Source organism: Aplidium turbinatum, chromosome 9 (assembly GCF_918807975.1).
Source record: "Aplidium turbinatum chromosome 9, kaAplTurb1.1, whole genome shotgun sequence".
Classification (NCBI taxonomy): Eukaryota; Metazoa; Chordata; class Ascidiacea; order Aplousobranchia; family Polyclinidae; genus Aplidium; species Aplidium turbinatum.
In genome coordinates this window covers 13,344,576-13,371,351 of record NC_137480.1, presented here as the reverse complement: position 1 = coordinate 13,371,351, position 26,776 = coordinate 13,344,576, and the positions used below count along the sequence as shown (strand labels likewise).

The window sequence follows — 26,776 nt, the reverse complement described above, 5'->3', positions numbered from 1 at the left end:
TAATACGTAGATTATGAAAATTGATCTGTTTTGTTGTGATATGAATGGAAGTGAAGTTCACCTGTACTCGTTTGGACGCCATCGAATACTTTTTGCTTTATCTTCACAGATCATGTGAAAGTTAGTTTTAACATTGTAACGGTCTTGGACGATACCATTATATTATCGTCTTTGTTTCTATGGTCTCATTGTGGAGAGAACGTTATTTTATGTGCGTTCGTATATTGTCAAATGACTTGTGGCAAAAATTAATTGTCTGGCATTTTGTTGACTGTAAAGTTCAATGCTTTAGAAATCCTTTTGGAGTTTACAAAGAGCCTTCGCGCCTTCTCGAACATGACAGAGCCTATTAGAAGAGCTTTGTGCAAAGTCATGGTCTTTGCTTGGGTGGAAAACGCCAATACAGCGGTTTTGAAAGACAGTGAACAGGTTTGTGTGTTATTTTTAGGTATATTTTGCAAAATGCACTGCTTTGTCACACTTCCCCTGCTAGTATTGGTAAAAGTTGTCATATTCACATCGCTTCAACGTCACCAGATGGAAAACAGCAACTTTGCTGTCTGGTATTTTGTGTAAAGCTGAACAATTTAAAGGTCACATCAGGCTACAACAGGGTATATTTGACCTAGTCAGCGAAATGTATTGTTCTTATTGATTAGCAGAAGAACGCCATTTTATGCTTGCCATAATCTGTTGGATTTTTTATTTCAAAACCGTTGCATTTATCTTAAATATCTACGTTTCTTTAACTTTTCAGCTTGATTCTTGGTCAGTGATAATCAACGGCCAAGTCCTGGTCAAGAACGAGGACAAAGAAACTACTCTTGGTATGGGCGACAGCTTCGGTGTGGAACCAACTTTGCAAGCCCAAAGCCACAAGGGTACAATGACCACCATATGCGACGATTGTCAGGTAACTTACCAGGCAGCTAATCAGTCGTTTTTTACATTGATTCAACGTCTGTAGACGTTGAATCAATGTAAAAAAACACTGATTTGCTATGTAGGTTGCTGTAAAAAATTACAGACTCTGAAAGTTTATGACTAAACATTGTGGTCACGAATGTCTCGTTCTGCTTATTTTCTTGCAGTTTCGCATGCACGGTGGCAATTAAAAGGGTTTGGCTGAACATTTCCGATCGCGTTTGTGCCCCGCTTGTTCAACATCTTCAAATGTCATATTAACAGAAATATCCACAGTAGTAATTTACACTTCAATCCAGTTAGCAAAATTCGTCCTTTTTACTTCTGCAAACGTTGACTCGATGTAAAAAGGACCAATTTTATGAGCTCGAAAAGCAGACGATTCACGATACCTTTTTCTATTTATCATCAGTTTCTTTGCATCGCGCAAGACGAATACTTTGATGTTCTTCACCAAGGTCAAGAGAACATACAGAACATATACAACGAGGCCGAAGAGTTGGTCATGGTGAAAGAAAGACGAGAATTCAATAACGGAACAAAAAAAGGCAACATAGTTATCAGGGTATGTCACCATATCACTCACTGTCTGTGATCAACCAAGGACTTCTAAATAGTTACTTGGCCAACAGCCAAGTAACTAACCCTGTTGGCCCACTGTTGGCCAACTGTTGTACCAACTGTTTGGCCTCATGTTGCCCACTGAGTTTCCAGTCCAGATGCTACTATTTAGAAGTCCATGGATCAACTTTGTATAGCTTTGTCTTAGCCTTTTTGGCCATTTGTGGTTGCTTCGTTTCTCCCATTCCAAAAGCAATAGAATCTCAAAGATTTTATTATATAACTTCCTGTACGTTTTTCAAGGTTATATTTGAAAGCTGTGAGTCCATTTGATTTCGAAAGCTTTTGCAACTTTGGCAAGACGATCATTATGGCGTTGGTTTTAGTTATTTTAACTATAAATTATTTCTTTGTTCTCAACGTCGATATCAACTTCATAGTTTTGAAAATATTTGGTTTTAAATATGATTGAAGCTTTATGAAAAGAAATAGTTTGTCTGCCATCATCACTTGGCTAATTCTCGTTGCTAAACCAGATAGACAAGTTTTCGCTAGCTTATCTGTGCAGTTACTCTTTCGTTTTCCACCCAGCCGAAAATCACCGACAATTTTTCTCCAGTTTGCAAGACATCTACAGACGTTGAATCAATGTAAAAAATGACAGATTTTGTTCTCTGGGTTATCTTTATGCATCAGTTTCGCCTGCAGAGCGTATCAATATTTGCATTTGTGCTGTTGCCAGGGCAACGCAGACAGTCTCATGCGCCATCTGCTTGATGATAACGCGATAGACCCGACCTATGCCGAGGACTTCCTGCTCACCTACCGCTCCTTCAGCAACGAACCGTTGGAACTTTGCAGCAAATTGCTCGAATGGTTCGATCTGATGATGTTTCGAGATAAGGTGGGTGTGCTTTTCCAGCGAGAACTAAACGTTTTTTAGGCAGGATTGCGACGTTTCATCAACGTAGCGTATCAAAAGCGTTTGATTCTGACGCAATCGTGCAAAGATCTTCTTCGGGTTTTGTGTAAATCCGGTTCAGTAATTGACTTTGTGATGTGGTGATTTTTTTTGCTTCTGCAATGCCATGGAAAACACAAAAAAAATTATACTACGGATGACAAAGTTACCTGCGGAAGACCTGACCATTGACCAAACAACGTTGCAATTTTACATCGATTTTTTGTTTCTAGACGTTGAAACGACGTAAGAATGACAATTTTATATGGCTAGTGATTATTAGCAATTTGATATGTATTTTCGTGTTGTAGTTCCGAAATTAGGGAATTCGACTTAAAGGTTAATGATGATGCACACAATGATGCTTCGTAAATCAACTTTTATTTTAACTTCCCACTGTCAATCAAATTTCCTTGCAAACCAGGTCAGTCGCATCATTCTGCTTTGGGTGAACAATCACTTCAACGATTTCGAGCGTGATTGGCGTATGATGGCGCTTCTGGAGAAATTCGAAGAGAAGCTGCATGAAGGGAGCATGCATGGCGAAGTCAAGCTCTTCAATATCGCTTGCACAGCCAAAGCAAAGCCCAGGGTTGTCAGTGTTGTAAGTTCCTGTTTTGATTATGTGAAGCAGACTATAAATTATTTTGTTTGTTTGTGATTGAAGAAGAGTATGTTGTTTATTAGCCTCGTTTATCTTTAGCCTTGTCTTGGATGATGAAACCAAAGACTGGCTGCTCTCTCATACCTTTCCAATGTAGTCCGAGAACATCGTAAATCTGGGGTGATAAAAGGATAGACCCTCGGGCCTCGGCCCCAGAGGCTCACACGACGACAACGACGTCTATCTTTAAAAGCCATGCCTTTGAGTTAAAATTATGACTTTTTAAAATCTCTGAATATCTAAAATGTGTGTGTTTTAAGTAAATTGATTAACAATTGGCGACAAAAAAAAAGTTGAACTATTTATTTCGTCTGCAATTTGCAACAGAGCCGAAGTTCGTGCGAAATCGATTTGGGCTTCGAGATTCTGGGAGGGTCTGAATATCAGTTTCCAATCTACATTTCCACTGTGATTGAAGGCTCGGTTGCTGAAAAGAAAGGAGTCAAACGAGGTACGTCCTTGCAATGAATCGTTTTCCCTACGATCTGCTTGATAAAGAATCTTTTAGATTAGAATCTAGTACTTGTCAACGTAATTTTAAGGATACTTTTACTATTGACGAAGATGATGCATTTTTTTTTCTGAAGGCGACCAATTGCTTGACGTGAACGGACAAAACTTTGAAAAGATTTCCTTCGAAAAAGCTCAAGCGCTCATAAAGAAAAACACCGAGATGTCTTTTACCTTAAAAACTAATTTATTCGGTGAGTTGAAAAGTAAAGTGTGTCTGCTTTCCCCAGAAAACAAAATCCGTCATGTTTACATTGATTCAACGTCTATATACGTAAAAATCAATGTAAAAATGACGGATTTTGCTGTCTGAGCACCTGCTTACAAATTCGTGAATGCAACAGATGGACTAATGTGCTGTCTGGGACGGTATTGCCTACGCTTGCATCACCTGTAGTTTGAAATTTTCAGCTTTCAAAGAGATGGTAGCTGAACTGAACAACCCGGAACGACAGAAAAAGAAACGAAACGCGGAGAAGCATTCGCGCAGCTTCCGAGCGCCTCGAATGGCCAGCACACTCTCTGTTTCTTCTACCGACAACGAGTCGTATGAAGGAAAGCTGAAAAAAGGTCCGTACATTTTTTTTCCTTCAAACTTTTTTTTTCCATCCTACAAAACGAGTCTGTTTTACGTAAAATAGTGGTAATACCCAGACAGCAACATCCACCATTTTTACATTGATTCAACGTCTGCGCAGACGTTGAATCAATGTAAAAAGGAGGGATATTGTTGTCTCAGTACCGAAACAACTCACTTTGTAGGCTAGGTTGTTGACGAAAAGCTTAAAAGATTTCAAACGGTTGGATATGCTTTCAGCATTTGATCAAGGTTTCTTGGACTGAAAAAGTCTGTTTCATTTTTTCGGTTTTCCCAATTTCACTCAGTAGAGCGATTCCTTATGAACTGAGTCTCCACCACAATTGTGTTTTCCCATGTTTCAGCATTACCCGGGCCCAGTCAACATAATAGATCGCGTAGGCTAAGCTTGATCGCTAAGATTGCCAGCGTACCCTCCTACCTGAGCAATCTCAAATCGTAAGTTTGATGGAGTATATCATGTAGCACGTAGTGTTTGCTTTTAACTTCATCATTAACAACCTGTAGTACTGTTGTTTTGAGACCCATTAATACAAGTTACACATCTGTTGACGTTGTGTTTTTGCATCAGTGCAGTGAATAATCGCTGTTATAGATGTTCAATTGCTGTCGGTGTACAGTAGTATTGTGAAAAAAATTAGAAAACTTTGTTTCCAAATACAATATTCTGTCAAAGCTTCCGATGCTGGAGTGAGTCCTAATTTCGTATTTAAAAATTTGCTCATTTTCTTCTTATATCAAGTTTGTGCAGTTGACTAGTCCTTTTATTGCGTTATGCACGCGACGGGTACATTTCGTTGACACCTGAGGCTAGCCCAGATAGCAGAATCTGTCCTTGTTTCTTGCGAATATGCATTTCAAATTTTCTTGGACGAGGCTGTATCTCTGCACAGCAGTAGCTTACGACTTAGTGATACACGCCCTACAAAACCAGTCTTTTTCATTGATTTTACGTGTGTGAATAGAAAATCAATGAAAAACCTGAGTTTTGTTAAAGCTAGGCAACTTTACCTCTGACAGGTGGAACATTGGGTCGAGCCACAAATAAAATAAAACGAATGTTCAAAAAAGAAAGCAATTTTACTGACTTTATGTCCAAGCAGTAAGTCGAAGTCTTTTAGTTTGTCAGGGATGATTTTTGATTTGACAAAAAAAATTGATTTCAGTGATTCACATTATTTTTTTTCTAATTGTCACAAGTCAACAGCACACACATTCTGCGATCAGCAGTTACCCAGCTGAGGGATAAACCACTTTTTGCATTATTTGAACGTGTTTTGGCGTTGACACGATGCAAAACATGGAAAATCTTCTCACCTGGAAGAAATAAATCACGTCTCGTTGCGCTGTTGTTTTTTTCATTTAATTTCCATCTGTTTCTCATTGCATGCTTCAGATTACCTGGCAACTCTTCATAGCAAGCTGCATAGGAAGTGCTGCTACTTTCACGATTCGTGTCGATGCTCTATACAAATTTAACTTCAAAGCACCTCAGAAATATCACAATTTACAAATTGATACGAAGATTTTTTGGTTTTCATCGTCAGTTCGGTCATCGCTATGATACATTTCTCATCAAGCATTCTGTGGTCTATTTGTTGAATTCTCATGGATCTTTCTGTTTCAACTCGATAGCGCTTGCAATGCGTTTCATAACGAGACCACGTCTTTGGCCAACCTGCAAAATTGATTCTTTTTGCATTGATTCAACCTCTTCATACGTTGAATTAACGTAAAAAGGACCAATTTTGCAAGCGAGGAAATCATTGCATGGTCACTAATTTGTTACAATAAATGCTACTTTCAAACAAACATCTGCCAACTTTCTGCTGGTTTTTATGCGCTGTAGAGAAACAAGATAGAAATTAATCACATTGATCACGTCTCTGAGAAGTAATCTGCTTTTCTTTTGCATGGGAAGTCAGCTTGTTATAGTATTGCAGTCACAAAAAAGTTACAGATTGATTTTGTTTTTTTAATATATCCCAGACAGCAAAATTCGTCATTTTTATGTAGATTCAACGTCTGCAGACGGAATTTTGCTGTCTGAGTTGTCGCCATGCATGCCGTAGTATCGCAGCCATCTTGCACGTGCTTGTTTTTTAATCAATTGTTTAATTTAAACTGTTAAAAACTGGTTTAAATGTGAGGTTAAATGTCTTTTTATGTAGGCCTACGTCTGAACCAAATTCCAATAATTTGGTGCTTGAAAGTGACAAACTTACTTGAAATTTAACTGCTTAATTACTGCTGTACAGGCTGCTTTTAATATGGGACAGAGTGAAAACGCTATGTTAACTTGTGAAACTTAATGGCTTTATGGTGCTTTAAAATAAGTTATGAAATAATCTTTCAATAGCGTTTGTTGTTGGTAGCTAATTTTCTCTTAACGAAAATTGCCATTTTTCTATCGTTTTAAACGTTGGTGTGACATCAAAATAGCAATTTTCGTTAATTGGGTTATGACCTGCAGCTGGTGGTGTAAGCAAGTTGCAACTAACGTTTACGTTGATCTTACGTCGTCTTGAGACAACGTGCTGTCGACGTAAAACAACGTAACGTGCTGATCGTGTTGGCAAATTGTCTAACCAAGGTTGCATGTTGTTTTTTCTTTCTCTCCCATCTTGCACCACATCAAACATCCACCACAATGCATGAAAACATGCTCAAATTTCGAAACACGACATTTCGAAACACCGGAACGATGTCTGTCACTGTCATTTCTTTCTGCCGATAAAACCTGCTCGTTCACTGCTTCAACTCACTTTCAAAACTCACGTTTTCACTAAAAAAAACAAAAAATAACACTGTAAAAACAAATACACTGAAACACAATCACTGCCACACAACTTCTGCGCACAGTGGGGCCATCTCCCAGGTGACCGTTGACGACTCGTATTTGACGATCCCGACAAGACACCTTCTCCCCGGCTCATCTGCAACCATTGATACTTCTTCAAGGGCTTTGCGACAAAGTTCAAACATGAGTCACAGTAACCCAGATTTATTGGAACCATTAGCCCTTGACTTTATGTCTCCAACAGGTAAAATGAGCCAGACTGTTAAGAAGACGAAGTTGTGTTTGTCTGCTGTTGTCGATGCTGGTTAACCTTTGTGTGTCTAACTACGCAATTTTCAAGTTTTTTCTTCTCTTTCAGATTGGCATTACTTAGTCTTGGCGTTGATTTTAGACCCATTTGCGTGAGGACAATGGTCTTGAGTTTGAATTGAAGTTTTTAAAATAACTTTTTAACTTTAAAATAAAACCATTCAATAATCGTCTGAAATTGCACTAACACAATCAACCTTTTTTTTTAAGCGATTTAAAATGACAGTTTTTGCATTATGCTTGATGAAAAGTTATGATGTCTGACTTGTTCAAACCTTTTCGTCATCAGATGGTCTTCATGCAAACTATCTAGTCGATTTAACGTCAGCTAACGTTCGATCGTTGTATGAATGGGCTTTTAAACAAGTAACGTCTTCAAAGCAGCCTCTGTTGACAATAGGATCTTCAAAAATCGATTTAACTTTCACATGTATTTTTCAAAACAGCTCATTTTTTTCTGATGCATTGTTAACTATTGGTACTGATTGACTGCCTCCTACCCTACGTCTGCAGACGTTGAAGCATTGGAAAAAAACACTGATTTGCTGTCTTGGTAACAGCACTTACGTGATTTACGTCATTCGTTCTCTGTCTTCAGAAGTTCCAGAAGACGTCATAAAGGTCTACAGGGCCGACCAATCATTTCGATTCATATTCGTCAGTCGCGACACTACCGCTGGTGACGCGGTGCAGGCCGCATGCAAGGAATTTGGCATCACAGATGACGTCAGCAATTATGCTTTGTATAGGGTAAGTCCCGTTTGACTGTGGAAGCTTTTCTCAACAGAGGTAGTTTTTACTGGGCGTTAAGGTTTACAGTTTGTCTACGTGCGGTTATATTTGTCGTAAACTGTAGGCTACTTTTCTTAAAAACCGAGCGTTTTAGAAGTAATCTATTTTGTGTACAAACAGATTGTTTCAAAGCTAGTATTTATCGTTAAAAATTTGACTAAAAATTCTCGTTCTCTTTTAGGTCTTAGTGGAAAGGGAAAAATTTGTAAAACAATCCAAATTGCCAGATCCCCTGTCTAAGCTACCAGACATCCCGCTTGGAGCGAGGTGAGACCGATTCAAAACGCTGCTTTCCCAGTCTGCTAATTAGTCTTTTTGACGTTGATTAAACATATGTATTGTAATGTAAAAAAGGATTGATTTGCAGTCTGAGATTTCAATAATTGACAACCAACCCAGATAGCAAATATGTCGTTTTGTACTTTGATTCAACGTTTACAGAGGTTGAATCTATCTAATAAAAAATACTGATTTGCTGTCTGGGAGCGAACGTGTTGATAAATAATATGCGAATCAAATGCATACTGGACGAAACGAAATGGTGACACCACTACTTTTGCTCAACAGATATTACTTAAAGCAGCCATTGAATAGCGAGCAGCTCCTGCCTGATGAAAATATTCCTGAATTACTGAAAGAAGCTAATTTTTCGTTTCTTGATCTCAACTGCTTCGAGGTGAGTTGTGTGAATGACAAATGCTCTTCTTTTCATCGGAATGTCAGGTAACGTTGTGCAGTCGCAAATTAACGTAACAGTGATGTTGTTGCTTTGCTTTTGAGCTGACGTTTAACGCGTTCCACTGAAGATCATGTCTGCTGGTCAAAGAAAACCTTTTGACTCACATATTCATTCGAATGATATTTTAGCCCCAGGCAAATATGACGAGGATCTGATCAGTTGATAAAGAATAATATATCTTTGCCAAATTGCCTGAATTAAATTTTAAAATTTCCTTTTGTTGCCATAGACCGGCATCTGCTTATGATATTTCGTCACTTTGCTTACGTTTCACCGACAATGCCACTACACTTTCTCAGAGCAAGCGTTGCACTATTGCAATACAACATTTCCAGCCTGCAAAAATAAAACATTTATGGACGTTGAATCAGTGTAAAACAGATTAATTTTGCCAGCTGGGTTACAGCGCTTTTTGTTCGTGCAAAACTGGCTCCTCGCATTACATCATAAAACGAATACCAACTTATGATGTGCACGTGGCTATTACGTAATCGCCTGGTCACCAATTTGTAATGATTTCGTCACTTCCTGCCGTGTCTTCATATAGACTGTACAAAACGACATAATATGTTTCTTTCTGTTCGACTTTCAATATTATGACAGGAAATCACACGTTTTTTGTTGTGAACTTTTGTACCCAAAAACGTCATCAACCACCTTTAACCAGAACAATCCTGATTTATTCAGTTAAGTTTCAACACGTTTATGCGATACTTTGAAACCTGACCTCAATGTGATGACGTATTGCGTACGAAAGCTTTGCCGAACAAATCCCAGCCAGCAAAACCTTTTTTACATGGATTCAACTTCTGCAGACGGATAAATGTAAAAAATGACTGATTTGTTGGCTGGGATGTCATCAAGGACTTTTCCGGCCAAATTTTTCTTATTTAAATTAAGTTTAGTTTTTTGACTGCGTTCGATGGATAAGTTTTGTTTTAACTTTTATTCTAAGACTTTCTTGCAACTAACTCTTTGTCAAACTCAGGTGGCGTTGTACTTGACACGTGAAGACTACCATTTGTTCCAACTGACAGAATCAACAAATTTTATCGACGACCTTTTCCATTTAGAAAGTCAATTGCAACAGTTCAAGCAATTCGAAGGTGAACAAAAGTTTTGATCACGTCCAAAATATGTTTCAATGCTTTGTCATCACAATTTCAAAATTAAAAATTGCCCCTTGCGTGGCCGAGTGGGGAGAGCGTCTGGCTGACGCTTAATTGGACCTGGGTTCAATTCTCATCTAGAGCATGCGACCATGTATTAGTGAGATGCTTAAAGAATGCCGCTGGTGAAAACATGATACTGTTTGTACAAACTGCCATTACTGTTGTATAAATGTTCGACCACAACTCAATCCACTGATCCAATTCAGTTTATTTTTTGCTGTTGGTGCAAACATGTACAGAACGGCAAAGTGAACGTACAAATTTGACACCAACAAAACAGAAAGATGGCAAAATGTAAATGTTTAGAATAAACATCGATAAAACAATGTTACCATAATGATAAGGATTGAAATGTGCTATTCAAACGAAACACGTTGTTAAAGCTTTGTAAAGCTCAATTGTAGCAGAAATCGCATTCAGTGAATTTACCATTTTTTTAAAAGATATGTTAGATTGATATCATGTGATTTTAACCCATAACCCATGTTGATGCGCAATCTGCTTCAAGCGAAAATGGCGATTGAATATAGTATGTTAGATTAAATAAGGAAATTGTGCAACAAAATAATCTAAAATTTGCTTCCCAATTTTCCTTGAAAAAAGAAAATGATACTTCATTGACTTCATAGTTTTGTTGACAACTGAGCGTGTCTTACTAGTCTGCGTAATTTCATCATCAAGAAACGGTTCGCCGTGGCAATTGCTCATGTAGCAATTTCTTCTTCACAGATCTTGTCAACCGAGAGTTGTTCTGGGTTGTCACCACCATGTGCAAGGAACACAACGTCTTCCAGCGATCTAAGATCATCAAACACTTCATCAAGATTGCTCAACATTGCAAGAGTCTAAAAAACTTCAACTCGGCATTTGCTCTTGTCAGGTGAGAGTCCGTGATGGTTATTGGTGGTCCGTGGTGATAGTCTTGAGCACAACCGTTCAGTGCTTCTTTTTGTTTATTTTCATCTTTTTTGTAATAATTAGCATAATAAAAAATACTTCTTTCATACTTCAGGATAAATTTTTGTTGCTATTTTGATCTGAGCTTCCAGCTAGTTGTTTATTTTTGTTATTATTGCACTTTGTTTAAAATTCCTTGATTTCGTTTCAGCGGTTTGGGCTACAGGGCCGTGTCAAGGATGAAACAGACATGGGAGAAGGTTCCTGCCAAGAGCAACCGTCAGTTTGAGGAGTTGCAAGGACTCATGGATCCTTCTCGCAACATGTCTAAGTATCGGACTCTTCTCAACGAGTTCATCCACCAGCCTCCAGTCATCCCGTACATCCCGGTCGTGAAGAAAGATCTCACCTTTTTGCATTTAGGTCAGTCAGCAAGGTGTTAGCTCCATCGAATATTTACCGCAAAATCTTTACATCATCTTTGCTTGAACCATTGTTTTGCTTTATTAGTCGAAAAGTTAAGGGGGTTCTGATTGTTAACTTGTTGTTCAGGCAACGACACTAAAGTAGATGGATTGATCAATTTCGAAAAGATGCGGATGATCGCCAAGGAAGTGAGGAACATCTGTAAACTCTCCGCTCCCGACAAGTCTCAAATCATACCAAGCGCGACTGCGTGAGTTGAATCGTTGAATTTGATCGGCTTTTTGCGTTCATATAACGTTGTTAGACGTTGATATCCTGCAGTCGGTATATTGTGAGATGGTATATTCTTGATTGTTTTACTTGCACCACAACTTTTGTATTGATTCTTTTACTGTTTCTTGCGGTATTTTTAAGCTCTAGTTTATAAAATGAAATTAGTTTTTTTTTTGTGTCTTCGATAGTTAAACTGTTATGAATTACCATAATCCCATTCCTATGAGGCTATGAAACCTTGTTGTGTTCAGATTCTATAATTGCAAGAACGGTGCATGATTAAAAAGAGTCCATTATCGAAAATACGAGAGCATGTTGGAAACCAGCGGTTAAAAATACGCAAAAATAGGTCAAAAAAGCAACAAACTAATTTTGTCTTTCAGCGCTCAGCAAAGAGACGACAAGGGGGGTATCTATCAAACCCTGGCTAGACGGGGTCGAAGATCGTCCTTGAACAACGCTCGTCGCATGTATGAGGACCAAATGAACGTGCGGAGGGTGCGGCAATACATGAAAAAGATGAGCGTTATCAGCGACGAAGACAAACTCATGGAACTGTCCAAGATTGCTGAACCTCCTTCGGGTATGGCGTCCTTGTTTGATTGAATACTAAAAATACAACGAAAAGGTTGGGAGTCATGATGAATTTAGCTTCTACATTTTGCGGTTTGTATTTGAGAATTCGAGAGCTGTGTAAGGATATGAATTAAGGAGTGAACGAGAGTCGAAATCAACAACGGTTGATGATGATTTGAGATTGTTTTTCATAAAAAAACTTATAATTTTCATCTTTTTCCAGCTCCTTCTTCGAGCCAAACAAGGCGTCGCAACACCTCCAGTGCCTTCGCAGACTCCCCATCCCGGACCTCGAAGACTCTTCCCATCCAAGGCAGGAGCAACAACGCAACATCCGCGGCAAGCTTGACATCTCGCAACAATTCTGAGCCTCACTTAGCGGATGTTCCCACCATCAACATTGAAGGATCGAAAAAGAAGTTTCCCTCCTCTACTCTTCCTAAATACGGCGTTGGTGAGTGCTGGTGGAGCAGGAGGAATCTCAAAAATTCAGTATGATCGACAATATTGAGTAGTTTCTCTTTCAGATCGGGATTTTTCACTCTTCTTGGATCTTTTCTTAATAGCTAAATATATTTCATCTAATAGCTAGGTTAACAAAAACGACACTACAATGAGAATATGCACAATGCCATAATTATGTAGGAGGTTCTTTCTTACCAGGAAAAAAAGCATCGTCTTTAATCTTCTTTTTTTTTCCAGGCTCTCATTCTCCTCAGATGCTATCCCGAAAATTGCTGTCTCTTTCTGAAGACTCGAAAGAGGATCAAAAAATCAGAGGAAAGAAACTGAAAGAAGCAAAGAGAAGCTTCTCAGTGAGCACCAACGAGTTCTCTCCATCTTCATCACCTTTAAGCACTCCAAAGCATCGCAGCTCAACTAAGCAACCAGTAAGTTCCGATTAGTCTGGGATGGAAACAACGTTATCTTATTTCCGACATGGTTATTGGTTGACGGTGATCACGTGATTGCTGTCGTCAACATGCACGTGTTGACGAGCTAGTTTTTGTGTTACGCATAACACAAACAAAGCGTATGGAAGCTTATACAATACATGTCATTGATATAGCCTATCTCAAAGGTCACCAAACTACGGCCTGCGGGCCGAAACCGGCCCGCCACGTGCTGCGGAAATAACAGCTGCACTACAACTGTTAAGGAAAAAAGTTACCAAACTTTCTGTAAAGGACTGACGTTGCTGTTGAGCTACCATCACATTGCAGCTTTATGATTAGGCCACCAGCCCACCACAAATGGGAACAGCCTAGGCCAAATTTGGAAAGATGTAATGTTGTTTCAAGAGCACGATGCCCTGTAGTGTATCACAGCAGGGGATAACTTTTCCAGCAACTTTTCGATTTTCATCACAACTTTGCCATTCCACCGCTGACTTTGTTATTTATTGTGCTCAATTCAAGTCAATGGAGATTCTAAATAGTTGTATATCTTTTCGCAATTTGCATCCGGCTCGCAGCTGTTAATCTCGCAGCAATCCGGCCCTCAGAGAAAAAAGTTTGGTGACCCCTGGCCTATCTCAAAACACCTCTAATGTGGTTTTTAGCTCTTGGAAAGCAACTACACTGTTGGAATGGAGAATGTAAACAGGAACAACAACAGACGTAGCCTACCTGCAGGTCCGTTGCCCTATTTATGTCTTTTGTTTTATTCAATTGCAATATCCCAACTGCATACTTTTTAAGATGCAGATTTATTGATGGATGCGTTAAGATAAAGTCAAGTTAAATTTTACTTAAATTTTTCTAATGTAATTTTAGCTTTGTGAAAACTTTTCTATGATGAATGCAAGGTCACTTTGGTGGATGCTAAGTCTTAAAAATGCGTTCAGTTTAGTCTTTAGACGCAGCAAGTGTAATTGGTTGTTTTTTCTTAGGTGCAGGATTCGGGTCAGTCTCGGAAGCCTTGCCTGGATCAAACATTGCAACAAATAAGAAATTTTCATCAACCAACAGCAGCAGCACCAGCAGTCCTCCTTCTAGTTCGCGTTCCAGCATCGCCAGCGCGTCCAGCCTGGGAACAGTGTCTTCATCTGCTCCTTCAGTCTCATCAGCAGGAGGAAGTAACAGTCCGCGGTCCTCTTCCCCTGTGCGATGGGGATCGAACGGATCCGCGTTCAGTGGAACAACATCCTCCCCAAGGATGCTGCATTCCCACTTGAAGACTGGAGGAAATCCAGCGAGATCAAGCTCTGGAACGTTATCTGACGCTGTCATTTCCCCAAGTTGGTGTTTTTCTTTTTAGCAAAATGTTATTAAACTTTACCTGATCGGTTGTCATCCTTATCGGAAATGTCATTAAACAGTTAATCTTACCTGATCGGAATATGTCAGGCTAAGCAGGGTTGGTCCGATTAGTCGTGTTTCTTATTCGTCTGGCTTTATGTGAAAGAAGCAATACTGTTCCTCTTTGAATGAGTGGCTGGCTGAAGGAGTTTTGATAGTGAGCCTTGTAGTCGGTCTTTGTTGGTCATGCTCTCATGAATCAGATCATTTCTACTCAGAAATTCTTTATTTTAATTTTAATTTATCAAGACAATCGCTAATGTAACAACTAGGTTGATTGTCACAGAAGACCTTCAACTGCTTTGTAGGCATTCAACTTCAGGCAAATTTTTTATTACTTAATCGACATCAATCTCACACCTAGGTTTGCAGGTTACCGTCCCGCTGATGTATAAACTGTCTCTAGCTGTTCTGTATATCTGCACCTATTGTGCTTGCATTTCCCTAATGAACGATTCTATCCAGGCGCTAAGCACGGATACCATGAACGACCAGTCATCAAGCAAGCCAGGAACGGGAGGAGCAGCTCTTTTGGAGGAGGTAGCATGATGATGATGACACTGAACGACAGGAGGTTGACGCAAATAGCTGCTGTCTCATCGTCATCTCCTACTTTAAACATCAATGGAACTCAAGTGAGTCATTTTCACGACCACACGTTTTATCAGCAGAATGTGTAATTGATAAATTTTGTGCTACAAAAGATAGCGACAGATTTGTCAATGCAGTTCTTTTGTTTGTGCGTCTTGTTTTAGACTATGGGGTCGGAGTCTATCCTTTAACCTCCCCAGACTGTTGCTATTGTTTTAGTTAAGGTGCCACTGGGATTTGCAATTTGAATCCTAAAAACAAGGAATCCTTTAAGATTAAGTGAAAAAAGTTTCAAATTGTACTTAGACTTTAATTATTTTTAAATGATTTTAATGAGGAATATTGTGTTATCTTTCAGTCAGCGCTGATCCTCCCAAACCATCCTCGCATCCCGAGAACTCCAAGCGTCGATAGTGGAGTAGTGAGTGGAGGATCACTTTCGGCTGACTCAGGAAGATTTCATCTTGCTGATGAAAACGAGATCTTTGCTCACTCTCATCCTCATCACAGCCATCCATCTGCGTCTCACATCCAACCTCCTCATCAGATGAGGCAGTCAGAAGGCTATGCTGGCATTGACCGCATCAGTAGCTCCCGTGGGTTGCCTGATCATCCTCCTGTAAATCGATCGCTGCCTCATTTCACTTCACAAGAGCAAAATGCAACCAACAACAAAGAAGAGCGGACTTTTTTATCTGGATTTAGGGGTCAAGGGGATCCCCCGCAATTAGAAGCCAAAGATTCCTACCCAACAAACTTCCCGCATTCGGCCGCGAATGTACAAGTTGATTGTGGGAAGTTTAGAGAAGATGCTGCGCATTATCCAGCCAACATCCCTGCCGGCATGGGGTCCCTGCACGCCCAGAAGGTGATGACTCGAAATCTGATGTCAAAAAGCAGCCTCAAAGGCATTCACGAGTTTGTTTGCGAGCGTCATGCGTCTGTGCACACTCGTCGTTACCGGGCCAACGCAAATAACATCTACTACAATCCTGTCATGCAACCAAACTACCTGAAAGATGCACGTACCACAACTCCAGCGGCAATGCTTGAAGAACAGCTGGTTTTGGAACTTCAACACCAAAAACTGACTTGTCAGAGGCATAGCAGAAGAAACACTCCAGTGCAGGAAAACCCACCTAATTTTGTCGATCTCAGGCGGTTGAGTTTGAGCAAATCTGACCCCTCTTTGAACAACATGTCAGATCCTTCTGGCTATTCAGAGACAGGGAGCACTGGAGGAACCCCCGTCTTCTCTTCGTCTCCTCCACCATCTCGGGTGCCCCGTCAGAGGTCGTTAGATCAAGGCTCTCGTCTTGCTCCGAGGCAAGAAAGCGGTTTTGTGAACACCAGCACTCGCTCTTCGGTCAGCTCTTTAATGCAACTGCGCACAGAACTTGTGTCAGAAAATCTAGTGGATCAAAGATCGTCTTTGACACCAGTTACAGGCCACTATTCTGCCTCAAACCCTTTGGTGATGAATCGACCTAAAAACCTTCAATTGTCAAAACAAACTGCCAGTCATAGTGATAGCTGGGAACATGTGCAATCAAATACTCAAGTCGCGTCACCTATGAATGAACGTCATCTTCAGCAAAGCAGTCGCGCGTTTGCCACCACTTTTCACTCTCGGCAAACGATGGCCAATCACGCTTCAGAAACTTCCACTCAAAGTTCGCGTCATGACGTTGTCGATGGCAACGCTCACCATCCGCGCGACCCATCGTATCAATACATCGACGCTTACTCGAGAATTCCGCCGCAAAATCGTCGTTCTAGTGCCGGGAACATTCCAGCTGGCCACGTACTTGTTCAACAATCACATTATCAAAAAGTTCAGCACAGTCAAGAACAGTGGCATCAAAGTCAAGTGCGACGAAAAACCAGTCAGGAGTGGAGCGAGATTGACCTGGATGGTGAGAAGAAGCGGCAAGCAACGAAAGGTGAGCAGCATCACAAGTTATGACACTATTACACTTCTTTAATTCCGCATTCTTTTTTTCTTCTTGTGCCGTGATGCATTGCGCAGTTTTGTTGAAACTGTTGCAATCCATCTTTAGCTTACAACAACAATACAACGTAGTGCGCCATTCACAAAACCAACAATAGTCTAAAATCTCATTTGATCAACTTCAGTCATTCATAAACTTGATATATCACATTTTCTGTTGTTTAATCACGAGTTAGTGATAAATTACCGGTTTACATTTCACTAAACACTTATATTGTTTCATTGATACCATCTGTTGCGTAACGACATCTTCATACGGTAACAATGGGAGTAAGATGGTGATTGTATTTTTAACCTCTCTTTCTTCAGTTTGGGAGAATGGTGCCGGTCCGCAAGTCGCTTCTCCACTTCCAGAAAGCCTGGCAGCATCCAATCAAGGTTATCCTCTTCCTCCCTGTAATCTTCAGCCGAATCTTCTCCATGGTACATCCCGATCCGCATCGATGGAACCAAAGACAAAGAAACCCCCTGTTCCTCCTCAACGAAAATCAAGGTGCGATGAAGGGATCTGTTGATTGTGATGTAGACGCAGAATCATTTCCACCACTAGTTCAATTGTTTTTGTGCAATCTTATGTTGCTTAAACGTCTTGCTCATAAACGCAGCTTGAAAAGATGGACATTTCAGGTTTACGAAAGCTGAAATGTATGCAGTACGTTTCACATTCCTTTTTGGTTGAAACACATAGTTTCAAGACAGCTAAAACTCAGCATAAAAGAAAAACAGTCTTCATCATTTGTCTTAACCTTTGCCCACGCTTTTGCAGTTTACCGTTATCTTTCAATTAGGAATGTAATATACACAATACACATCTCTAATCTTTCTTCAGCATCAGCCGCTCGCATCAACTTCAGTCGAGCAGTTCAAGCTCCCAATCATCCTCTCCCTCTCCAAATGTCGGAGGCTGCACTGAAGACATCGAGACTTACAGCAACAATTTCGATGGTTCCTTTTGCGGAGGAGCGACCGGTTTTGATGTGACGCAGCAGCGAAACGCGTCATTTACTTCAGGTTTGGACGGTGTTTGATGAATATCTACAAACTTTTATATATTATGTTTCATGATTGTTTTATTATGTCCCGTCATTTTTGCATCGATTTAACGTATGCAGACGTTGAATCAATGTGAACATGACGGATATTGCTGTCTGGGTTCATCCAACAGAGCTTGTAGTTTAATGAAAGATTTAACAGCATTTAGTGGAGCGCACAATTTTGAACTCATTTCATTGAAAGCTCATTATTGAAAATTGGTAGCTACTGTAATTGCATTTGGCATTACATGCTCTGTGAAGTATCAGCAGTTTGAACTCAATTTTGGTTGATGCAGCATCGGCGGCGCCAGAACAAAGCAACAACTACGAGCGAAGGTCACTGCCCACTTACACTGAAGCTGTCCATCAAATCAATGCAAAACAAAGTTCAATTTTTCCATCGCCCCTTCCCAACTCTTATCGTTCATTTCCGATAGGTGAGTTGTTACAAACTGCATTCGAAATACCGTTGCGTGTCTTGGGACAGCTTTAATTCTATCTTGAAGGTGGGCTATTGTCTAGTTTCGATATATTTTTAACTCAATAGTTGTTTACTAAACATGCCTTCGTCACTCAGGTTAGATTTGAGAGTTGTTTACATCGGGAGCGTATTCATAATAGCAATTTAAAAAGGCAGTATCGCCCACCAATTAAAAATCTGATATTGTATAAATGATCACATTGTGTGGGATCTATGGCGTTGAATATTTTGCAGCCAACTTATTGGTATTGATTTCTGTACCGCTTCAGTTCTTTCGGTTTTATAGCAGGCAAACTGCATGGATAAGGATCTTTCAAATTTATGTTAATTTGCTTTCAAGGTGTTGATGAATAAAAAAGCCTAAAAATATCTACTAGTCTGGCAAATACAAGATGTTTTGATGTCTGATGAGATTGAAACGATGTAAAAACGGCAGCTCTTCATAGCTGGGGTTGTCATCCGATAGAAACTCTTCCATTTTTTTTTTTCTTTAATTTTGGATTTGTTTATAACTACGGTCCATTACTATTCTAAACTCCGTTATCTGTCCCATTAATGAAGAATACTTGACGCATCTGGTACGACGCGTGAAGGTTTGCTTGCTTTTATTACAACAGATTTTCATCCTCTACATTTTTTCCACAGATGCTCATAAAAACCAAGAACAGATATCGCAAGTTTGACGTCATTTTTGTCACGTGCTCCCACTAGCCGATATTGTCGATATATGAATTTCATTTTAATTTAATTTTCATCAGATTTGATGTGTGACATCGGATTCTCTGTCAGTCAGCGAAGCCATTTCGGAGCATTTTTTAAATCTCAGATAGCAAAATTCGTTATTTTTACATAGATTCAACGTAAAAATGACGGATTTTGCTGCTAGGATCACCCATCATGCCACTTTCTTTGCCATTATTGTACGAATATTGCGTCTTTTGACGTGTTATTTACGTAAAACGCCCAATGTTTGCCAGCTGCTTAGCTACGTTTATTGCGTTTAAACATCAAGTCTTGACATTGTGTCAAAATTGTGCCTTTACTGTTCAAAGAACTTTTTGAAGTTAGTCAAAGCTGAACAAAACATGCACGTCATAGTTTTTATTTTAAGCTTTAATGTCGAATGTGAGGTCGACTTTTATTCATCCTAGATTTTACGTCATACTTCTCATACTGCCAATTTACGTTGGCTAGATTTAAAAGATTTTTTTTCCATTTCTTGTTGGTTGATTGATCGGATTATTGCTGTGAAATTGCCCAACCGTGACAACCGTTGCCATAACAACCATCGCTAGAACCATCATTGAAAAATCATTGCATCTTCGTAAAACGACAGCCTTTCTTGTTATGAACAGAATTCCCAGACAGAAAAATCCGTTATTTTAACGTCTGCAGTCGTTGAATCAATGTAAAAATGATGAATTTTGCTCTCTGGGTTTTGACTTGGAGATGTCAAAGGTGTTATTTGATAGAACGTAATCATCACACTTCCAACTGCATATGGTTGCAGGCTATCTCTGTTATTTTAATAGATTAATCTCAAAGAAATCGACATTTTGTACTTGGCTGCTAACACCGAGCTGCTTCCACTAGACGATTTTATTTTGCAGATGTTCATGCCATGATCAAGCACTGCCGTCTCTGTTGCAATATCACACCATGACACTTGAGTTATTTTTCATTGACGCAACATTTCTAGCTGTTGTGTCAATGTATAATGATTCGAATTTATCCGCTGGCTCGTTTTCGCTACTGGTGGTTTCATTCGTATTCTTGTGACCGATCTTGTATTCTCGTTTAATTATAACGGTCTCTCTCTTGAACGCAACTCATCATTGAAGCCTCTTCTATAGAAGCGAAGTACGGCAGATACCGATACAGGCTTGCGTCGACCTAGTTTTCTCTGCTGTTAAGCAAGGGCATCTTCCAAAACCATGCAGAGATGCCAGTTTTGCATCGTCTAGCGATTTTGAAACGATACAAAAAGGGAAAAGTTTTGCTGACTGGGAATCAGTTTTGAAGCTAAACTTGAGCTTGTCTTTTATGAAAATAGTCGAGGAATGAATGCACTGAAAACAATTTGTTTTTCTGTAATAGGGATACTGGTATTCGTTTGGTCGCGAGCAGGAGTACTTCTAAATGGTAATTTTTAGTGAAACGTTTGGTGTAGGGCTTCTACAATATTTTAGCTTGGTCGCATTAGCTGAAACCTAATATTTTTAGCAGGGCTAGTCAAAAAGTAACGAGACCGGTTTAATTTTTCTTCTGATTAAAATTTAATATGGACAGGATGACAATTACATGTCAAGAAGTGTCTTGCCAAGGCAAGGTCGATCCAGCGTTCTTATTTTTCTGTCTACACAGCCATGGATAGTCATAAAGCGACAAGTAATGTGCTTGTTCTGTAAACCTGCAGGTATGCATATTCTCATCTCAAATTGACAAGTGAGGAGTGTATTTCAACAATTTCATCGCCAATTACGATTCTAACGTTGTATATCGAGATTGGCAATTATCAATGAGAAAAGCAAGAAATAATGACAATGTTCTAATGAAACAAACACTTCATATAACTTTTTTCCGTTTACTCCCGTCAAACTATCACTACCCAGGTATGTTGTTATGCCACAAACCCTAATTCACAATTGCCACAGTTAGTAACCCAAATCTTTGATGCTTTCAAGGAAACGTTTTATGGTTTTTCGGATCGAAAGAGCAATGCATCAACTAAATTTCAATAGAACATGCTCTGTGTGCTATCTTAGTACTGCTGGGCGAATGCTCTGCTCCAGCCTACTGGCCTGGCATTAAAATCCAATTGAACATGAGGTTTTGTCGTAAATATTCCTCTTCCTTCGCGGACTCCTTGCTTTCTATGAGGAGCTCCTTTGTGCATTCTTGCATCGAAGTTCACCAAAGCAACTCCGTTACTCGAATCTGGTCTAAATTCATTGGAGGAGTCGACGTAATATTGATCTTCCTGAACACCATTGTAAGGATAATACTGGTTAGCTGGTGGAGGAGCTGATTCGCTTCTGGAAGAGTGAGATCTGTGCGTTGCATCCACGGAGTTCCATCGTCTAGTCGGAAGAGTTTGCACATCATCGTATAGAGAATATCCCGAATCTACTTTCGCTCTCCATTCTGGAGGAGGAGAATGTAAAGGGCGTAGAACCGGACCTCGTTTTTTCCCTTTTAAAGAATTGTTGTAGAAATTAGCCTGTGATGACTTCTTCGCCACGTTCCTCGGATTACATCTTTCTTCTTCACCATCACTGTAATAATCTTGAGAATCATCGTAGGCTCTTCCGCTGGAAGCAAGCGACGTGTATTCATCCATTCTCTTCTTCTGCTTCATGAACATCTTTCCTCCTCTCGATGAACTCCTCAGGGATCCAGAATTCTGCAATACACCGTCAAGTGAGGATAATTTATAATCAATAAAGATTGCTACAAATTGCAAACGATTGCAACTCACAACTTCACATAACACACCAGGTTCACGCTAAATTTCTCAGCTCTTTCAGGAATCATAGCCAGACAAAGCAAAGTAACTTTAGCGTGTTTAACGTGTTTTATTACAAACAAAGGTGGGCAAAGTTACTTTCAAAAGTAACTGAGTTACAGTTACAATTCCTCTGCCAAAATAGTAACTGAGTTACCGTTACAGTTACCGATTTTGAAAAGTAACTAGTTACCTTTACTAGTTACCGTACTTTCAGTTACTCACAAATCTGAACATAAAATTCTCCACCTGGCCAGCTCTACACGCAAGTCCTGTTTAACCGCAATGTTTGATATATAGTGTTAGAGCCATCCATGCCAACATAAACAGCACAAGTACAAAACCAACAATGTTTTATTTAAAAAAAAAATTACTCAGTGGCTTATATGTTTATTTCTTTTGAGAAATACGAGCATTTCAAAGTGCTCGTCACTTAGGCCTGCCCTTTTGGGCTTTAAAATGTCCTTGCCCAATCGTCGTCATCGTGTGAGTCTCTGGGGCCGAGGGTCTATCGTTTTACCGCCCCAGATTTACGATGTTCCCGGACTACACTGGACGGCTACTACAGAGCAACCAGTCTTTGGTTTCATTATCCATGACACGCAGACCTTCCACTCCGTGAGGTGGCTTGAAGATGGTAGGCTACAGTCATTGATGATGTCCGCCCCGATAGTTCAATTGGTTAGCGTGTCACTTCTGGAACGAAGAAGCTTCAAGATCAAGCGGCGCTGGTTCGACTCTCAGGGCGTGCGCTTGAGCAACGCACGTTAAGGACTGCTCTCCATTTAGCGGCATCTAATGGATGGAATAATTCCTAGGAAACAAGACTTCAACAATCGGAAACTTCACTCTGTCAATCTCGGTGACCGGGCCTGCATCAGTGATTAGCCTTTACTTTACAAGTAACCTATGCGAAACTGCCAGGATTAAGCTCTGCAAGAAGCTTTCCCAGTCCGAGGATAAAGAATCAACCAATCAATGATGTGGTCTGCGGTCTGTTCCTCGGCACCACATTTACAGGAGGAGGAAGAGGCCATTTTCCATTGGTGCATGGTTGAGCGGAAAAGTCCGACACCCGTATGGAGACGGTTGAGGCGCACCCATGCCTGTCTTGGTAGTGTCAGGCCGATGGGGCGTGTGTCGGCGTCGGGGATGAACGAGCACAATCTGGTGATGAACAAGTGCTGCAATGAAAACAATATTTCCACTGCAGCACTTGACGGAATGGGAGTGTTATGTTTTTAAAACAGTGTTTTCATCGGTCCGATTGTGAATCTGGATTCGCTTAACTTGTCCTCAGGGTGCGCTTCCAAATACTCCTGTAACAGATTTAACGCGCATTGCTTTCTTTTCTTGGTTTTTGCGTAAAGTGGTGCAAACAGTCCTCCGTGGCTCTACCACCATCCACTTCAGTGTCGCTGCTACTCCCCTCTTCAGCAGAGCAGTTTGCTTCTTCAATTGCTTGAAGCATGTTCTGTTTTATTTTGGGTTTCAATTCAACAGTGTCGCTTAATTGTCAGGCATTAAACACAGATAAGTCTAAATTGTGGGTGGAATGCAGTCGCAAGCTGAAAGTCGCTGTCCTCGAACCAATGACCAAATCTGGTTTGTATTGCTTCCACAAGAACGTCCACCAACGGCAAGCAAACAGCAATGCTGTTGCTGGTTTTGATGTCACACAATCTTTTTAGAGGCATTGCAAGCGTTACACTAAATGAAATAAATTTCAACTTCTTGAAGGTAACTAACTAACTGACTATAAGCATCAAGAAATTGCTTCTAATTGCTGCGTGTTTCTTGATGCTTATAGTCAGTTAGTTAGTTACCTTCAAGAAGTTGAAATTTACTTCTTTTTTATAAATATTTTCAGGTTCCCAATGAGGGCTTAAGTTAAACCGAAAACGTTTGACTGTTAAACTATTTGTAAATATGTAAAATATATTGTTATAATGCTCAACCCTGTTGTATTGTTGTGTCTTGCCTGTCTTTGGTACATATTGATTAATCGCCAAAAACAATTAATTTAGCCAAATCAGTTATCAAAAATAGCCAAAAAAGAGCCAAATCATAAATATGAAGGCAAACGTTTTAAAAAATCGCCAGATTTCTGGATTTTAGCGATAAATTCGCCAATACGGCAACCCTTTTCAACAAGACAAAACAAAAGTAGAACCGCGCATGCGCAGTGCTGCGCCGACACAGCTGCGAGAAAAATGCATTATTGCGCAAAGCGCAATAAACACGCACAAAGCAAGACACAAACACGTGCACAGAAATAAACGGCAAGTAAAGAAACTGAAATTTCAGTGCAAAAGTAACTTGTAACTGTTGAAAAAGTGCTAAAATAGGAACTAGTTACCGTGTTTCGTTACTTTTGGAAAGTAGTAACGAAGTTACAGTTACTCAAAAAGTAACTAGTTACTGCCCACCTTTGATTACAAAGAGATATAACATAATTAAAAAATCAACTCAAGCGTTTTCGACGAATAGGCTACGTGTGTCCTCATCAGAAATTACTTAAATCTGCAATATACATAAAATGAAAATTATGAGATAAATCTGACTCATCTGACTATGCACTATATTTTCAGTCCCAAGTGTCCTTACAGTTATAGTGCATAGTCAGATTTATCCCATAATTTTCATTTTATGTATATTGCAGATTTAAGTAATTCTTGATGAGGACACACGTAGGTGTCGAAAACGTTTGAGTTGATTTTTCAATTATGTTATATTTTTTTGTAATAAAACATCTTAAACACGCTATAGTTGCTTTGTTTTGTTTGTCTATGGTTCAACAAAGCAAACTCTCTACCAAAGCTTTATCTTTCAGAAATCGATATAGTTTTTGCCAGCAACTGGATGTTTGCATGTTCATATTGAAGTGAAATAATCAATCTGACTTCTGTTGCTAGGTACTGAATATCGCGATGTACAGTAAAAATCTAAAAGGGTAAAGAATAACAATTCGACACAACAAGGTGATGTGTTGCCAGCAGTTGCATCACTAGCAATGCTTGATACACTCTACTACCGAGAAGTAGCCTATCTATTATTGTTAGCTATTGTTGTTAAGTTTAATTAAACATAAAACGTGTTCGGTTGGTCATGCGATCTGATCTACGCGCTCATGATTATCGATAGTTGTAAATACGCTACTTGATGATTGTTTAAAAACTAAGCAAAATTAAGTTGCATTGCCTACATCAATAAAACAAACCTTTCAACGCAAATTTTTTCTCTTCAAACTGTTTCAATCTTCGCAAACAGGTTTTAACGCTAATGATCAATTCCTATCTAAGAAATGCCATCTGCAACTACTGCTAAATAAATTATAAAACCATTTCTCGTTATCTGGTCCTGTGGGCCTTAGTCCCATTATAGGAATGAGCCAACGCCATGTCGACAACTTGTAGTGCCAATGTGTACATTGCAGATCTAAGCACAGTGTTTATAGTCTATAAAACGACTACATGTATACAGTATATACGTTCTTTTAATTTCAAACTCACCACGTCAGCTAATACTTTATATCCCTTTCCTGCTTTCTTGGCTCGTTCTTTCAGTCTAGTGCGAGTGTCTTGAACTAAACATTCGTTTGAGTTGGGATACTGAATTGAAGGAGGCTGTACTCCTGGCGGGACACCTCCAATGACCAGCTGTGCATTTGGTGGTAATGCTCCATTACCAGCTTGCGTTACACTTTGAAAACCACCTGGCATCCCTGGAGCTTCGTACACGTAAACAAATACTTTTCCACCAGGCTTTGGTGGCACTGCTGGCGGTCCATTGTTTGTTCGTGGAAACGGTAGATCTGATTTCGAAACAGGTCGCCGCACAGACTTCCAAGGCTTATAAGGCCTACTGTCGAATTTTGTTGACACCATAATACCTCGGTGAAAACAACTTCGACAATGACAATAACCTTTCACAGTTGCTCAACTGAAGATAAACATGTTTGATCCTGATCTGGCTTTGTAGAAAGCAAAGCCAATGAAGTTAAAACGCCGCTTTCAGTAATTTCATTGACATGCCAGGTGATAGACCGGAGTGAAGTCTCTTTGGAATATCATACACTTCAGCAGCGTCTCCTGAGACCGACGTCAGCAAACTAATTAAGAATGAGCAACTGCGTAACGAATAACTACGTAAAGAAAAAAATTCATTTTAATGCCTTGTTCATGTGAACTTGATGATTATTTTACGTTTTTATGTAGATTGCGCGATAGGTTTAGTCAGTTAAATAAGCGCACGACTTTGAAAATGAAGTGGTAACATTAAGCAACGCTGGTTCGGTTCTAGGAGTATTGTTTTGAGGAACGTATTTTTGAAACACCTCTCTCCATTCAGCAGTACTCAGTGGATGGCATAAATTAAATCAAACAACAAGACGAAACTTCCTCTATTTTTCCAGTAAAAGTCAGTTTTTGATTCCCCTGGTTTGAGTTGTTTGTTTGCCAAAAATATTAATTGCTTTCCGAATGAAACTCATAATGCTATGTGAGTTTCAGTGAATAGGCCACGAATTGGAGTGTCTAAAATGCATTATGGCATTATGCTTAGTCATGATACGTCTACAAAACCAACGCGAATTCTTCACTACACTGAATCACGTTTTAACATCAACACAAAGGAGTTTTGTAGCAGGAAAA

General features: G+C 39.7%; 2 protein-coding genes across 3 annotated transcripts in view; one reads left to right on the top strand and one right to left on the bottom strand.

Moving 5' to 3' along the window:
* The window catches only part of LOC145777146 (rap guanine nucleotide exchange factor 6-like), a 46,633-nt gene extending 26,191 nt beyond the window's left edge, over positions 1-20,442 (top strand). The window contains exons 8-35 of one of the 2 annotated variants that reach the window (XM_082588449.1): positions 293-429; positions 758-913; positions 1,337-1,489; positions 2,228-2,389; positions 2,871-3,050; positions 3,438-3,561; positions 3,698-3,814; positions 4,032-4,190; positions 5,239-5,320; positions 7,081-7,262; positions 7,926-8,077; positions 8,301-8,386; positions 8,687-8,795; positions 9,847-9,964; positions 10,760-10,910; positions 11,139-11,350; positions 11,480-11,603; positions 12,010-12,209; positions 12,426-12,656; positions 12,905-13,092; positions 13,764-13,836; positions 14,094-14,441; positions 14,968-15,137; positions 15,452-17,036; positions 17,414-17,597; positions 17,934-18,115; positions 18,435-18,575; positions 19,265-20,442. In XM_082588449.1, the coding sequence (XP_082444575.1) occupies positions 293-429; positions 758-913; positions 1,337-1,489; positions 2,228-2,389; positions 2,871-3,050; positions 3,438-3,561; positions 3,698-3,814; positions 4,032-4,190; positions 5,239-5,320; positions 7,081-7,262; positions 7,926-8,077; positions 8,301-8,386; positions 8,687-8,795; positions 9,847-9,964; positions 10,760-10,910; positions 11,139-11,350; positions 11,480-11,603; positions 12,010-12,209; positions 12,426-12,656; positions 12,905-13,092; positions 13,764-13,836; positions 14,094-14,441; positions 14,968-15,137; positions 15,452-17,036; positions 17,414-17,597; positions 17,934-18,115; positions 18,435-18,575; positions 19,265-19,302 (5,744 nt within the window). In that variant the 3' untranslated portion in view covers positions 19,303-20,442. The remainder of the gene's footprint in view (positions 1-292; positions 430-757; positions 914-1,336; positions 1,490-2,227; positions 2,390-2,870; positions 3,051-3,437; positions 3,562-3,697; positions 3,815-4,031; positions 4,191-5,238; positions 5,321-7,080; positions 7,263-7,925; positions 8,078-8,300; positions 8,387-8,686; positions 8,796-9,846; positions 9,965-10,759; positions 10,911-11,138; positions 11,351-11,479; positions 11,604-12,009; positions 12,210-12,425; positions 12,657-12,904; positions 13,093-13,763; positions 13,837-14,093; positions 14,442-14,967; positions 15,138-15,451; positions 17,037-17,413; positions 17,598-17,933; positions 18,116-18,434; positions 18,576-19,264) is intronic. The other variant, XM_082588450.1, reaches the window with a different exon arrangement.
* Positions 20,443-21,052: 610 nt separating this feature from the next.
* Positions 21,053-26,157, bottom strand: LOC145777268 (uncharacterized). Its single transcript, XM_082588611.1, has 2 exons — positions 25,637-26,157; positions 21,053-22,022 (listed from the first exon to the last, which is right to left on the bottom strand). The coding sequence occupies exons 1-2, from the start codon at positions 26,009-26,011 to the stop codon at positions 21,381-21,383; spliced, it is 1,017 nt and encodes a 338-aa protein (XP_082444737.1). The 5' UTR covers positions 26,012-26,157; the 3' UTR covers positions 21,053-21,380.
* Between the last annotated feature and the right edge of the window lie 619 nt (positions 26,158-26,776).

Coding starts and splice junctions, on each gene's coding strand:
- LOC145777268 (XM_082588611.1), bottom strand. CDS start 26,011: ATGGTGTCAACAAAATTCGACAGTAGGCCTTATAAGCCTTGGAAGTCT. Junction 22,023..25,636: donor ATAAAGTATTAGCTGACGTG/GTGAGTTTGAAA, acceptor GGTGTATTGCAG/AATTCTGGATCCCTGAGGAG.